The 13,701-nt window shown below is 45.1% G+C and overlaps 3 protein-coding genes and 2 non-coding genes across 7 annotated transcripts; 3 read left to right on the top strand and 2 right to left on the bottom strand.

Moving 5' to 3' along the window:
- Positions 1 to 68: 68 nt before the first annotated feature.
- Positions 69 to 139, top strand: BDCG_16360. Its single transcript has one exon. It is a non-coding gene; the product is annotated as a tRNA-His (tRNA).
- Positions 140 to 862: 723 nt separating this feature from the next.
- On the top strand, positions 863 to 4,831 carry BDCG_01439 (serine/threonine-protein phosphatase PP1). 3 transcript variants are annotated; one of them, XM_045416943.1, is made up of 6 exons: positions 863 to 1,550; positions 1,685 to 2,055; positions 2,229 to 2,630; positions 2,757 to 3,056; positions 3,156 to 3,184; positions 3,287 to 4,831. In XM_045416943.1, the coding sequence occupies exons 2-6, from the start codon at positions 1,876 to 1,878 to the stop codon at positions 3,300 to 3,302; spliced, it is 927 nt and encodes a 308-aa protein (XP_045279586.1). In that variant the 5' UTR covers positions 863 to 1,550; positions 1,685 to 1,875; the 3' UTR covers positions 3,303 to 4,831. The 3 variants fall into 3 exon arrangements, with proteins under 3 accessions (XP_045279586.1, XP_045279587.1, XP_045273894.1); XM_045416942.1 differs by having other exon boundaries at positions 3,284 to 4,745; XM_045416941.1 differs by having other exon boundaries at positions 3,156 to 4,745.
- Positions 4,832 to 5,220: 389 nt separating this feature from the next.
- Positions 5,221 to 7,422, bottom strand: BDCG_01438 (small COPII coat GTPase sar1). Its single transcript, XM_045416940.1, has 5 exons — positions 6,980 to 7,422; positions 6,620 to 6,723; positions 6,287 to 6,392; positions 5,869 to 6,168; positions 5,221 to 5,784 (listed from the first exon to the last, which is right to left on the bottom strand). Exons 1-5 carry the CDS (start codon positions 6,996 to 6,998, stop codon positions 5,744 to 5,746), a joined length of 570 nt encoding a protein of 189 aa, XP_045273893.1. The 5' UTR covers positions 6,999 to 7,422; the 3' UTR covers positions 5,221 to 5,743.
- Positions 7,423 to 7,479: 57 nt separating this feature from the next.
- On the bottom strand, positions 7,480 to 11,500 carry BDCG_01437 (uncharacterized protein). Its single transcript, XM_045416939.1, has one exon. It carries the CDS (start codon positions 10,602 to 10,604, stop codon positions 8,331 to 8,333), a length of 2,274 nt encoding a protein of 757 aa, XP_045273892.1. The 5' UTR covers positions 10,605 to 11,500; the 3' UTR covers positions 7,480 to 8,330.
- A 1,760-nt stretch (positions 11,501 to 13,260) lies between these two features.
- BDCG_16359 lies at positions 13,261 to 13,349 on the top strand. The gene has a single exon. It is a non-coding gene; the product is annotated as a tRNA-Asp (tRNA).
- Positions 13,350 to 13,701: the final 352 nt, after the last annotated feature.

Here is a 13,701-nt window from a genome sequence, read left to right as displayed (position 1 = left end):
GTAGATAAGGGGCAAGGGTCGATGAGTTTGATGGATGAATGGAAGCCTTGGCCGTCGTATAACAAATAGACGGTGTGGTCGAGTGGTAAGACGTCACGTTGTGGCCGTGCCAGCCTGGGTTCGATTCCCAGCACCGTCAGAAGTAATTAATTTTTATGTGGTTTTTTTTTTTCTTCTTCCTCCCTCTCCACCCAGCAGACTTATGCAGTTCCCTGATGTCTCAACTTTTCTTAAAAAACAAGACAAATTAAGTCAGGCGCTAGGAAAGGGGGGGATTTATCTTTGTCATTTTGTTTCTTGGAAGCCGTGGCAAAATGAAGCTGCATTCCCCCCCGCTTGCTATTGAATTCTTACAATCACTCACTCCATACAGAGTACAACGGTAGTCCGATCAGTTTTATTCGTAACGCAGACAAAATATCTCTATTTTTAGCTATTCCTTGCTCCTATTGGCCGGTTGTACGATTGCAGGAGTTTCATTGTATCGCACATATAATTGTTCTCATAAGATTCCGGCGCATAACCATATATCATTTGCTCAAGAGCGAGTTTATTGGCAAAACAAGGCAAAAAAATCCGTATTAATATCGCCCAGGTAGAACATCAGCAGCCGCCTCATTGATACACAGAATCGGGCAGCCAGGCGATGGATTGTTATCATTATAATAAGTATTTTGCTCGTAGAAGGGAGAGGAATAATAATAATAATAATATAGAAATATAGAAATAATCACTGGAATAATAATAAGAGCAAGATAGTTTCTGGGCTGCGTATTAGTGATAGATGCGTACCGTACCGCCGTGTGTATGTATGTATGTATGTATGTATGTATGTATGTAATAACGTATTCGTCCCCCAAGTCGTCTCAACTCTCCTCCTCCATTCCAAGTCAACCACAACCTTCTGCAACCATCTCCCCCTCTGGCCTCAACCACCAACCAACCGTGTCTCTCGATCGCTATTCTTCGCTGCTGAAGACCTGCTTCGTTGTCGACTTGCTGCTATTAAAGATTTAGACTGCCTTTGGACTTCTTCCGGCTACCCAGAACAGACTGCTCTGCACCCTAATTTTCTAGCAACAATTCCTTCGTCCACCGCCACCGTTATATCCACCAACGCTCCCGGAAAAAAAAAAAAAAAAAAAAAAAAAAAAAACCACAACTTGAAAACCTCCAGCTAGACTACGCTCCCGATAGGGATTTTCTCGTCGACTACAACCATATTTTTTTTTTTTTTTTATTTTTTTATCGCAAGGTCCAGAGATTGCCAGAGCCTTTGCTGTTGTCGACACCGTGCCTGGATTCTGCTGTGGTAAAACCCAGATAGAGCCTCATCCGTTGATCTAACACACCAACGAACGGCCTTTCACTCAGCCCTTCGCTCCATCAACAACCCTCTTCGACTGCAGCCCGCACCATCCCCTCCGCCATCGCAGAATAAGTATCTAGGCCGTTAATCAGTATCTGCGCGAGGAGTCTGGATTGGAGGCACGTTGGCTCAGTCCTTCACGGCCGTATTTTCTCCCTGCCATATTAGGTTTTCCCTCTTCGTAAGCCGCTCGCCTTTTCATGCTAAACGCCCTGCATGTTGCGACCCCCAAGCCGCCGGCGCGTCTTTATCCCAACTCTACCCAACATTAACACAGCCATCTTGGGTCGCACTTGTATACTGACTCTCTCTAAGATATCTAGGATTGTGTGAACTTCCTCAATACATCCAAGCCTCCCGAATTTCCCGCCTCCCTTTCCCCCCTCCTCCTCCGCCGCGACCCCCTTTCCTCGCATTTTTCTCTCGCCGTTTCGTCCTCCTCGTTCCGCTTTTTCTGCATCCGTTACGTTCTTTTCGGATAACTTTCTTGCTAGCGGCAGCAAGACATGGCTGACCTGAATGAAATCGATCTCGATTCCATCATCGACCGGCTGTTGGAGGTGAGGGGCAGTCGACCAGGAAAGCAAGTTCAATTACTCGAGTCTGAGATTCGCCATCTCTGCACCAAGGCAAGAGAGATCTTTATCTCTCAGCCTATACTTCTCGAGCTCGAAGCGCCAATTAAGGTTCGTTTCTGACACTACAATTTATTTCGTTCTCTTTTTGCCACCCTTCTCCTATCAAAACTTGGCAATGTGGTGGCTATAAACCTTTGGGGAACACCAATCGTTTAAATTCATACCTCACCATGCGACGTAATAGCGCATATGGCTAATTTTTTAACGTGAACGACAACTAGATATGTGGCGATATTCATGGACAATACTATGATCTCCTGCGTTTGTTTGAATACGGCGGCTTCCCTCCCGAGGCTAACTACCTCTTCCTTGGAGACTATGTAGATAGAGGTAAGCAGTCGCTTGAGACAATCTGTCTCCTGTTGGCGTACAAAATCAAGTATCCAGAGAATTTTTTCATCCTCCGCGGAAACCACGAGTGCGCGTCGATCAACCGTATCTACGGTTTCTACGATGAGTGCAAACGGAGATATAACATCAAGCTGTGGAAGACGTTTACCGACTGCTTCAACTGCTTGCCAATTGCCGCTATCATTGACGAAAAAATTTTCACCATGCATGGTGGTCTAAGTCCCGACTTAAACTCTATGGAACAGATCCGTCGTGTAATGCGCCCTACTGATGTAAGTGCTCGCATTTTTCGTTGCCCTCTCGCTCTTGCTAAATTTAGCGTCCGTAATTCATGGGGCTTCTTTCACGATGAAAAGTCTCCGAGCTCCGCGAGGCTCAGTATCCGCTGACCAATATAGATTCCGGACTGCGGTCTACTCTGCGATCTTCTGTGGTCCGATCCAGACAAGGATATAACAGGGTGGAGCGAAAACGATCGAGGCGTGTCATTCACGTTCGGACCAGACGTTGTTTCACGATTCCTACAAAAGCACGATATGGACCTTATATGTCGTGCACATCAGGTTGTCGAGGATGGCTATGAATTCTTCTCGAAACGGCAGCTGGTCACACTCTTTAGCGCACCCAACTATTGCGGAGAGTTCGACAATGCTGGAGCCATGATGAGCGTTGATGAGAGCCTATTATGTTCATTCCAGGTATGATGCCCCCGGCCGCTCTGTTCCGCGGTGTCACCGCTGGTGCCATAAAATACCATACAGGACGCACAGATAACTAACACCAACTCCTACCTGCAGATCCTGAAACCAGCCGAAAAAAAACAAAAGTACGTCTACGGTGGCATGAGCAGTGGCAGACCCATCACTCCTCCTAGGAAACAAAAGAAGAAGTGATCAAGAAATCATACGAGCTTTCCCATTTGTAGCAGGTTCGGGCGGAGATAAAAACTCTAGTCAAAACTTCCGACCACGATATATCAAAAACACGCACGTGCGCGAGAGATAGAGAAAGATAGATGATAATCTTGGCGGGGGGGACGACAAAAAAACGAACCAGCCAACCCACCCTCACACCCAACCTCAACACACGACACACCGCGACACCAGTAATAATAGTATCAGCTTGTATGCGCCGCCGCCTTCCCTGCCACCTTTTTGTCTTTTCACCTCGATTTTTTCTCCCTTCATCGCCAGCTTAACCGACATGGAACAGAGCATTGGAACTTCGCAAGGGCCGTTTCCTTCCTTTTTTTCTTGTACGCTCCTACGGTTGTTTTTCTTTCTCTTTTATCTTTCAGTAATAGGTCTCGACTTAACTATTCGGTACTTGCTTTTTCCCTTTTTTTAGTTATTTTCAATTACCTTTTTTCCTGCTCTCTGCGCATTCTTTTTAAAACGTATACTGTAGCTGATAATAATCAATGCTCCCGTCAATCGTCGTCGTAGTCGTCTTGAGAAAGAAGAATCTCCCTCGATCTAGTCATCCCGCCCCTCTTTCTTTTATCATCCCCCTCTCTGCTCTCTCTGGCCCCCTTCTCTCTTTCGGCCACGCACCCTCTTCTCTTTTCAGATACGACTGTTCTCTATTTGTTCCATTTCTGCGTTTCCTGTTCACCTCTATTTTTTCGTTTTCCCACGACAGATATATATATATATATATATGAAGAGAGAGAGAGTAAGAGAAAAGAGACGAGCATGGCGGGTGATCGTTGATTTAGGTCGCATTCCGTTTCCGTTTGACAGAGCAAAAATTCTTAACAAATGCTTTTTTTTTTATTGTATTCTTCTCTCTACGTTTCTCCTTGCTATCTCTTGTTTCCTTTCCATTTTCTCTTCCCAGATCCGATTAAGTTTTGTTTCCTTTTCCTTTTTCTTCTCTCCCTGCCTTTACCCCTGCCCCTCCTTAGGCATCTACTGTATTCCTGTATTCCTGTATTCCTCGCCCGTCACCCGTAGGAAGATGCGCGAAACATTAAAAAAAAAAAAGAACAAAAAGAAAAAAAAGAAAAAAAAAAGGATTATAAAATTAAAATCACTGTTAAGGTTTACTTGGGAGGGATTGTGGAATCTCTTTTTATTTCCTTCCAAGGGGACATGACGACAGGTAGAGCGGGCTTTGCAGTGTAGGACATCGGGCTTCTCAATTAGGTTGAAGGTATCGTACTTAGGTAAAAGGCCGGGGGGGGGGAGGAGATGATAGTTAGACACAGCATTCGTATTCTCAGGGTTCATGAAGTGTTTATTTTTCTGGCTCAAGTGTCAAGTGGTCATTTTCAGTGAGATACTGTAGCTAGCAGCAGGCAAGCAAAAGAGCAGTTTTACAAGCTGAATGAAAAACATTGTATATATGACAGTGAGCAGAGGGTTGCCCATCGCATTCGCCCATTTTAAGCCTCCATGTGCGCCTGTATGATATGTATATGTATATGCCTTTGGTCGCTATTCCGCGGGCCAGAGCGGAACGGACTGGGGGTGGTAAGTGGGGGGAGGGGGGGAGGGGAGGGGTGGAAGGAGGAGGGCGGAGAAACTTCCTAAAGGTCTATCCATGCTTTATGAACTGTCTGTCTCCCATGTAACAAATAGGGAGGGAGGGAAGGAGGGTAAGAATAAGTTAACGATAAACGAAAGCGGAGACTGGGAATTCGAATTGTAATTGTATCTTTTTTCCTGATTACTTTATATTTTTTGGCCGGGGGGGGGACCTAAAAGACTATAAAAGACTATTCCCTCTCCCTGACGGCCATTGAGGTAGATGAGAGTGTGCTTTTTTAATTTGTGGCGGAAAAAAGGAAAAATAAATTTGGGCTTGCTAATAAGGGTTGTGGCCCCCAAAAAAAAAAAAAAAAAAAAAAAAAAAAAAAAAAAAAAAAAAAAAAAAAAAAAACCGGGAGAACAAATGGGAAAGGAGCTGTTTGTCATGAGAGTTCTGTACATCATGGAGAGAAAGAAGAAAAGATTTCTGTGTTTTTTTTCTGTACTGGACGCCTAAACAGCAACAAACAAAAATGGATGAGAGTAGGGAAATGTGAATGGATTGATGCAATGATAGATCTGACTGATTGATTGATCTGGGGGTTGGGGAAAGGGAGGAACTTAGTTCCTGAAATTTATCCTTTTTTCCCTCATATTCAACAAATCATGAGCGAAGAGAGAGACGGAGGAAGTTGATGGTCTCTCTCTTTTTTTCTTAAAATAGAGAGTTGTGAAATAAAAAGGAAAAGTGGCTTTGGATGGCTGAGTGGAACAGACAAAAAACAAGATTTGCATAGACTTGACGGGCATAGAAATGAACCTGGTTAAAGGACAAGACAGGACAGGACAAGACAAGACAAGACAAGGCATGATAATACGATTATAATGCAAACGCGAAGGCTTTTCTACGCAATTTAGACATATTGAGACATCCATCTGATACCTTCACCATAACCTATTGGGGAGAAGGGAAAAAAAGGTGCTTAGCTACGGAACTAAATGTTTTTCGTTTTGGAGAGGGTTTCCTTTCAAAACATACCTTGCCGCATAACCACGCTACACATGAACAATTCAATAGGCCGGATACCCTCCAAAGGCACCTTGCCCTTGCCGGTGGTCTGGAAAAGGCCCATTTGGTGCCGAAGCTCATCCTCAGGCACGGCGCCCGGGTGATCGATTTTATTGCCGAGGATGAGGAATGGAACCTTGGCAAGCTCCTCCATGGCCAGGAGGGCGCTCAGTTCGGCCCTAGCTTCGGGGAAACGGTCGGGGTCCTTGGCATCGATGAGGAAGACGATGCCGCTTACTTCTGGGAAGTAATCTTTCCAAAGACGACGGGCTGTGAGGGAACGGACGTGGTATATTAGTAAGTGGTTGTGGGGGAAGAATTGCTGATAGATGCATTCATCATATGTATTGTAGGAAGAGACAGCAAAAGGGAATCGATGGTTTCTCACCTTGCATGTGACCACCTAGATCGAATGTTGTGAATCTGTTGTTACCAATGGCTAGTTCTTCGGATGTGGGATGTGCGGTAGGTTGGAGGATGGCCACTCGATCATTCTAAGAAAACGTAACATGTTAGCGAAATGCAATTATTCCCCCACACGACAACCTTTCGCAAATAGTCCCGGAGCAGCCACCCGCCCCCTATATCTCATGTAGCCAGCACATATATCAATCTTCTCGACACATTTCCCCCTTCAACAAGGGCTCCGCCCACACGCATAACCACAAAAAACGAGGCCTGCCAATCCAAACAAAACCAAAATGCATATATGTCAACCCACCTTCAACATATGCAGCAGCGTAGTTTTTCCCGCGTTATCCAGACCGAGGAAGAGGAGCTTTGCATGCTTGTTCAGCAGCCCGAGGGAGGCGAGGATATCATAAACTGTATAGATATACCATCACGTCAGCTATCCATCATCATCCATTATACATATCCGTAGAAGTAAGTTTGCCAGTATGGGTGCTACCGTCGGCCCCCTCTCCTCTTCTGTTTTGACTATTTGCCCAAAAAAGCAAGAGGTGGATGGAGCTTGAGGCAATTGGGCAGTTGGCCGTTAGGAGAAAAGAGAAACTGCCCCAGTTGGCCAAATTTCCGCATTTGGGTCATGGCGAGTGATATGGTGAAGGGTTATACATACACCAGTTAACAATCCACATCGTGGTAACAGACAAATGAAAGAGGCGGAGAATGAGGGTGAGTGAGGGTGAGGTAAGGCAGGATGAAAAGGAGCTATCGAAGGACGAATGTGGAGTAGAGGGGTTCCGGATTCAATAGTTATATTATATCAAGCCGTATGAAAATCGAATCGACAACGGATCGAGAAGCTGCTCTCCCTCTATCTAAGCGTAATCTGTGTTTGGATGAGCTTCCTGGAACAAGGACAGGGTCTTATGAGAGGGAATCCACGGCTTTTGGTAGGTTGGTAGGCGATGGTTTGCTTGTTGGAAGCTTGCTAGAAGCTTGTTGGCTGGTGGCTGCTCGAAGGTATATGTGGGTATATATAGCGAGAGACCCTCGATTATTGTGTGTACTGATGTTGCTATCTGTCTCTCTTCATCAACATCAACATCATCGTCGTCGTCGTTCTGATGTTGACGATGAAGAGAGAAAGAAGTGTCCTTATGCTGACTCAGCACACACGTGATAACTGCATGAGCCGCGGATCTCGCTTGAAATGCTTATTGGGGCTAGTGTGGATTGAGCAGCAGGGAATGTTGGCAGTATATACGATTGGTCTTGGCTTTATGAAGCGCATGCATTTCCAAACACTATATATTGGAAAAGTTCATATCTATAGATGTCAAAAGCAACACCTGATCAGCGATTATTTGATATTCTTAGGTGCCTGACCCTTAATCTTTTAGATGCCTTTTCTTCGACTCAAAAGAAGACAGCCTTTAATGAGTACATCCGCCAAGTACAAGTAGAAAATGAACATATAAAAAGAAAATATATAAAAAAAAACGTAACGAACGTAGTGAATGAAAAATGCAAAGATAAAGCTAAGTTCATGATCTCGTTACGCAATAACAACAACAGAAAGGGGGCGTAATAAACGAAGTTAAGACGGCCGCGCGAAATGCATCAGAAATAATGAAAGCCTTTCCCTTTCTAGTCTAATAGTTGTAGAGTAAGCTAGAGATATGGAAATAGGTATACAAGAGTACTTCCCAGGCAGAATAAAAACATGATAGCGTGAGGGGAATCAATCATGTTTCGAAAAAAAATCAAATCGTAAACGAGTATGATCTTTCGTAAAATATGTACCGGATGTAGGGGATATCGAAAACGATATATATAAAAAAGAACAGTAGTGAGTATAAAATAAAGGTATATACAGACGAAAGAGTAACGCAAGAAAAGCTAAAAACAAATTTTACGAAAACTGTCTTTAAACAGCATAAATACAAAATCAAAAAGTATGCTCTTGAATAGGGGCTTTTTGGGTGGAAAATAAAATAACGACACGAATGCAGCATGGATAAATTTTATATCGAAAGCACAAGATGAGCACCTTGTCCAACGCCAACGCCATACGCCTTAAAGCGTTCCGCGGCTTCGAGTCCAAGTTCTTTCATGCGTTCGGCACCTTTACCGGGTAAGGGTCTGCGCTCAAGACTTTCCTTTGCAGCTTTCCGGCAGTGCTGGCGCCAGAATTTTTCTTTCCGCTTCTGGCGTTTCTTTTCGAGACCTACAACAATATCGATGGGTCCGCGGGTGTGCATGTCGTGGCTGCTGGAATCACTAGTGCTGGTTATATTATGCATTGCCTTCGACAATCGACGGCGTTCTAGGCGAGCGAAGAAGGGATTCGGGGTGCGAGGGAGCGACCTGGTACGGCGCCGGTTGGTCCTCTGTGAAAGGCCAGTGATGTTCATGCCGACAGGGTGGAGGGCTGCAGTGGCGAGAGGAGGATGACGCGACAGGGTAGGAGATTTCAATCTCATGGTTGGCGGCGGCGATCGTAGACGTCGCGGAGAATTCCCATAGACTCGCCGAGGAGGAGGCGGCGACTGAAGGCGTTTTGGAGAGCGACTTGGACTGGTCTTACGGCTGCTGGCTTTCTGCCTTCCACGAAGACCTTCGGAGTCATACGTATCTAGGTTTTCGATGGTGTCATTATTGTCATCGTCATTGTCATCATCGTCTCCATCTTCATCCTCGGGGTCTGTGGTGGGGAAACTTGGGTCAATGTCCTGCGGAATAAGGATATGTTTTGCCCGGCGACGCTCTTCCATGCAGGAAATATACGCCGCTTCCAACGGACGGTCCTCGTCAAAGGTTCCGCATACGAAGTCGGTGCTATCAGGAAGGTTTGGTGTGCCAGGGCGATGCTTCTGGAGTTTGCCCGACCGACGGCGTCTTTGGCAGGGCCTGGGTTGCGGAGGGGGTGGCATTTTTTCGCGGTCGTTCTCACGTTCCTCTGAAGACTCAATCGAAGAATGTGAACCTCGTCGTCCAGGATCTTGGCGAGTGAAATCGACATTGTCAACGCTTGTAGCTGCGGTTGCCATCGACGGGGCCCAGAATTCGTATTCCGATTCGTTATCACTTTCGTCAGAGTCTGCAAACCCGGCCTCATTGTCGCTCTCGTTGCCAGCGTCCGAAAAACCATCCTGTAGTGTAGAATCATCTCCATCGTCCCCATCGTCCCCATCGTCCCCATCATCATCATCGTCGTTATCGTCGTCATCGTCGTCATCGTCATCATCGTCATCATCATCGTCTTCGTCATTTTCCGCATCCTCCTCGTCTTGTCGGGCTTCTTCTTCCGCTTCCTCGCCAAGTTTTCTAATCGCAAGCTCCTTCTTCATGCAATCATTCAGCGTCATTTTGTCCTTATAATCCGTCCTTTGGTTTACCCAATCATCGTCTTCCAAAGAACTCCCGAATTCGTGAAAACGAGTAGCATCGGAAAGTTCAAACCCACCAAGGCCCGCAACACGAGGAGCACACTGTGCATTCTTTGAAGGAGGGTCGCTTCTATCGGGCTTATCCTGTGACGACGATGAGGAGTCGGAACTGAACTTGCGTAGAGAGAGAGGCGAGTTTCCATTTCGTTGGCTTAAAGAATCTTTGCGATGGTTTGTTCGTTCAAGGTTGCCCTCACTATCGCCGGCCAGCCGTGAAGGACAAACGAAAGTCAGCATGGATTTACGTTTGGGCCCATGGTTTGTATCCTTCATTGGTTCGCTGGAAGCTTTCGTCTCTTCGTCAAATTTCTGTCCACAAGCAAATGTTATCAGGCGCTTCCGTCCGAGATTGGCTTCGATTTCCGAACCGGGAGTGTCGGTAGGAGGGGCTATAAGAGCCTTAAATTGCAAACGCCCCTGGGTTGTGGGGGCCATATGGGTAAAGGCGGAGGGAATGGGTGGGCTTGGTGACTCAGGCCGAGGTGGTGTTTTGGTTTCCCCATCGCTGGTCAATTCTGCCGTCGAAGGTCCGCTGATGTTGCTATAGGTCGAAGGCGGGTAATTTCTATTCAAGTCATTCGAATGTGAAGCCTGATGTGGGGAATCAATAGGTGAAGGTTCGGGACTGCTGAGCAGAGCTCGGGTAAGCAGTGATTCTTTCTTTGCATCTGGAATGATAAGTTTCGCCTTGGCATATGGTTGAGATGCATTATTCTGCAAATTCGAGTACAGTTTAAGTTTTCGATCGTCTGGTGGTTCGTCTGCGTCGGCAGAAATCTCCTCACCATCGCTTGTGGGAGCGCCCGGTGTGTTGGATAAACGCAACATCTTGGTTAGGGCACCGATCATAGCTGACTACCACAAGAGGCGCGGGTTCCTTCCGATCGGATGCTGAAGTATTTTAATCAAGTCCCAATTTAAAGAAACAAGAGCAAATCAACGTAGGGCGTATCGTAAATGGTAGTGAGAAAAACGACGAGAAAAAAAATCGAAAGGCCTCCCAGATTGCAATAAGGAAAAGTGATGCGCGACCTAGATGATTGCTGATAATGTGAAGTTAAACCGGGCAATGTCGAGTTGATGCTTTGTTGTCCTCTGGAAGACTATTGAGGAGCAAGGGAAATGCCCGTCAAAAAGTTATTGTCATAAGAGGTAAATCGTCATCTTGACCTGAAGGACGCGGAAGAGGCCGTGAATGTCAACAAAATTACCGGAGGGGAGAGGAGACGAGGCACGAAGCCAAAGCAAGGTCGATGGCTGTCGTAGTAGAGACCGCACGATAATAACTATCTAGGTATATTTTCACAGCGGAGGTAATAATAGACGGCGGAGAATAAAGCTAGATCAAGTGGCTTCTAGGCGTGTTGGCGGACAGAGGGACAGAGGGCGATGGCGGTAAAAATCGCCAAGCCGAGGTAAGTCGCCACAGGGCGTTGCGATTTTCCTGGTGCAGGGTTGGGCAAACAAACACGGGAACCAAGTCACAGTAACGGGGCGTGACGGTGTTGTGGACACCAACACAGAGTATTCAGTCAGAAGGGAAAGATAGACGATGGAATTGATGGAAACAAGAAAGCAGATAGGTGATAGAACGAGCCTAGGATGGGATGGGAGAAGAGAGATGAGAGAATGTGAGAGAGCGAGGAGGAGAAGAGGAAGAAAGCGAGAAGTTCTTGAAGGGGGGACTCGATGGGGGCGTGTTGACTAAGCCGCCCTGAGCCTGAGCCCTGAAGCCCTGATCCGGTAATAATAATACGCAGTATTAATAATAATAGATAACTTACCGCGTATCAACAAATACCCAGCCAAACTCTAACTAATCACAGCAGCGATAAATAATCCTACCTATGAACCATAGTATATTGATTCCATAAGTCAACAGTTGGGATTGATTTGATTCTTATTTTATATATAGGAGGGAGGATGTTTAGCTTTGTCATACTCCGTACTATAATATATAATAATAATAATAATAATAATACCCCTCAGTTGAAGCCAGACCGGGTGGAGGTTGGCCCCGTCTTGCCAGCGAACTAATCCACATAACGACAGCGACAGCAACCGCGACAACCTGCTATTTACGAGGCGAACAAGGGGCCTAACAACGAAGCAAAAAACAATTTCCCGGTGCATACTGCGTAGATCGAACCATTAGACCAAGTCTTTAATAATTATTATATGTATCACGAGTCGTTTCCGTCATAGCCGCTACCATCAACAAAGAGCAGCCATCGAGATTCAAGCTCACAAAGCCTGTAGCAACACCTCCTCGAAAGTCGGGCAACGAGCACAAGTCGACTGCCCCTACCTAGGTATTATTTACATGTACATGTACATGTACATGTATACATGCCCTGGTGACTTGGCTGGAAGATCGTTAATAAGTCAGTTAATTGTCGGGAGTGATCCGCGCAAGCCGCACGCGTTGCACCAAATGTTGCTCGACATAATTATCTGCAATCCAAGAATTTCATATGCTGGGTGGGGGTTTAACCCGGCTGCTGTGCAACACCCCACCCAACGAGAACACGCGAAATTGAACGACGTGCAGTGCAGACTGTGCAGTTGCAGGTCAATTTGACGACCATGGTTGGTGATCCATAATACCACACATATCAGCATGGTGCTGCATGGCGCTACATGGCCGGAAAGCCTGCATAACCCTCCATAACCAATAATGGGAATACTCTGTACTTACTCTGTACTGTTGCAATAATAATTCGGAATCAACGCTGGATCACAAGTTATTCTGAAAGAGAAAGCAAGGCATTCGTTTTCAATGGTAGGGTAGTCGTCCAGCATACAGGCTCGAAATATAACGTCGACTTTAAACATCTATCCCTTGTCCCTAACCGCGAACAAATGCGCATTTATATACTTGAAAGGAAACGACACGAAACGAAACGAAACTACAACCAGATTCGCGGCCACACACCACCATTCGAGGATTTAATAACTAGCTTGGTAATCTTAGCTTCTTTTTATTTGAAGTGTTGTGATGACTTGCATCATCCATATATGCAAGCTGTTTTCCCCAAACAATCAAACGTATGCAATGCGAAAATGCTAAGCCGTAGCTTGTCCAGGTGTCGTTTTGTTGGCCCGTTTAGGTGGACAATAATTGGTAAAACACTACTGATGCCCAACAGCCTCCTGGTCATTTGCCAAAACAAATAACCTTAATTGGACAAAAAATAAAATAAAAAATAAAAGAGGGGGAGAGAGAGAAAGAGAAAGAGAGGAAACGAGTTTGAAAGCAAGTACTAAATTAGCCAGACTAGAGAATAAAACTAATTACAAAAGCAAAGCAAAAGCATTGAGATCAAACTAGGCTTGATATTCAGTCAATCCCTTTGAAACAGTCATTGATTCGCAGCCTGATGATAGATATATATTATCTCTACTTCAAATCAACTCATTCAGACTTTTTACTACAAAGCTGTATTAAGCTTGTAACTTAGCAGACTTAACAGATTGGCCTCTGGGCCGGGAAAGCAGAAATTCATCCTCGATGGTCTAGTGGTGATGATTTCCGCTTGTCAATTGAAAATTTGCCAAGCGCGGGAGACCAGGGTTCGATTCCCTGTCGGGGAGATCTTTCTTCATTGTTTCTTTTTTTTTCTTTTTTCTTTTTTTTTTCTTTTTCACTTTTCATTTTTTCATGTTAATACTTTCAGTTCAGTGACAATTAATCTAGACCAAGCTTCAGTCACTTTGATATTGTATAGAGAGAATTAACAGAGTATAGTTTCTTCTATCTTCATTAAGTATTGTATAAGAGTAAATATATACATATATTTCAACATTAATTCTTTTATAATAAGACTAGAAATTCTGAGCTCTGCTTGTATCTTGCTTAGCTGTTACTATTCTACTCTTACTAATATTATTACGCGAGATTTCTTTTCTTCTATTCCGTGATTATGTGATATGTATAAAGTCAAAT

This window comes from Blastomyces dermatitidis (genome assembly GCF_000003525.1).
Source record: "Blastomyces dermatitidis ER-3 genomic scaffold supercont1.2, whole genome shotgun sequence".
In the NCBI taxonomy this organism is placed as follows: domain Eukaryota; kingdom Fungi; phylum Ascomycota; class Eurotiomycetes; order Onygenales; family Ajellomycetaceae; genus Blastomyces; species Blastomyces dermatitidis.
This window is presented reverse-complemented; position numbering and strand designations above follow the sequence as displayed.

What these genes read in the sequence shown, in the direction of transcription:
- BDCG_01437 (XM_045416939.1), bottom strand. Translation starts at nt 10,604, where the DNA reads ATGATCGGTGCCCTAACCAAGATGTTGCGTTTATCCAACACACCGGGC.
- BDCG_01438 (XM_045416940.1), bottom strand. An exon ending in TCTAGGTGGTCACATGCAAG is followed by an intron (nt 6,169 to 6,286) that starts GTGAGAAACCAT and finishes GTTCCCTCACAG; the next exon opens with CCCGTCGTCTTTGGAAAGAT. An exon ending in TAGCGTGGTTATGCGGCAAG is followed by an intron (nt 5,785 to 5,868) that starts GTATGTTTTGAA and finishes TCTCCCCAATAG; the next exon opens with GTTATGGTGAAGGTATCAGA.
- BDCG_01439 (XM_045416941.1), top strand. Translation starts at nt 1,876, where the DNA reads ATGGCTGACCTGAATGAAATCGATCTCGATTCCATCATCGACCGGCTG. An exon ending in AGCTCGAAGCGCCAATTAAG is followed by an intron (nt 2,056 to 2,228) that starts GTTCGTTTCTGA and finishes AACGACAACTAG; the next exon opens with ATATGTGGCGATATTCATGG. An exon ending in GTGTAATGCGCCCTACTGAT is followed by an intron (nt 2,631 to 2,756) that starts GTAAGTGCTCGC and finishes TGACCAATATAG; the next exon opens with ATTCCGGACTGCGGTCTACT.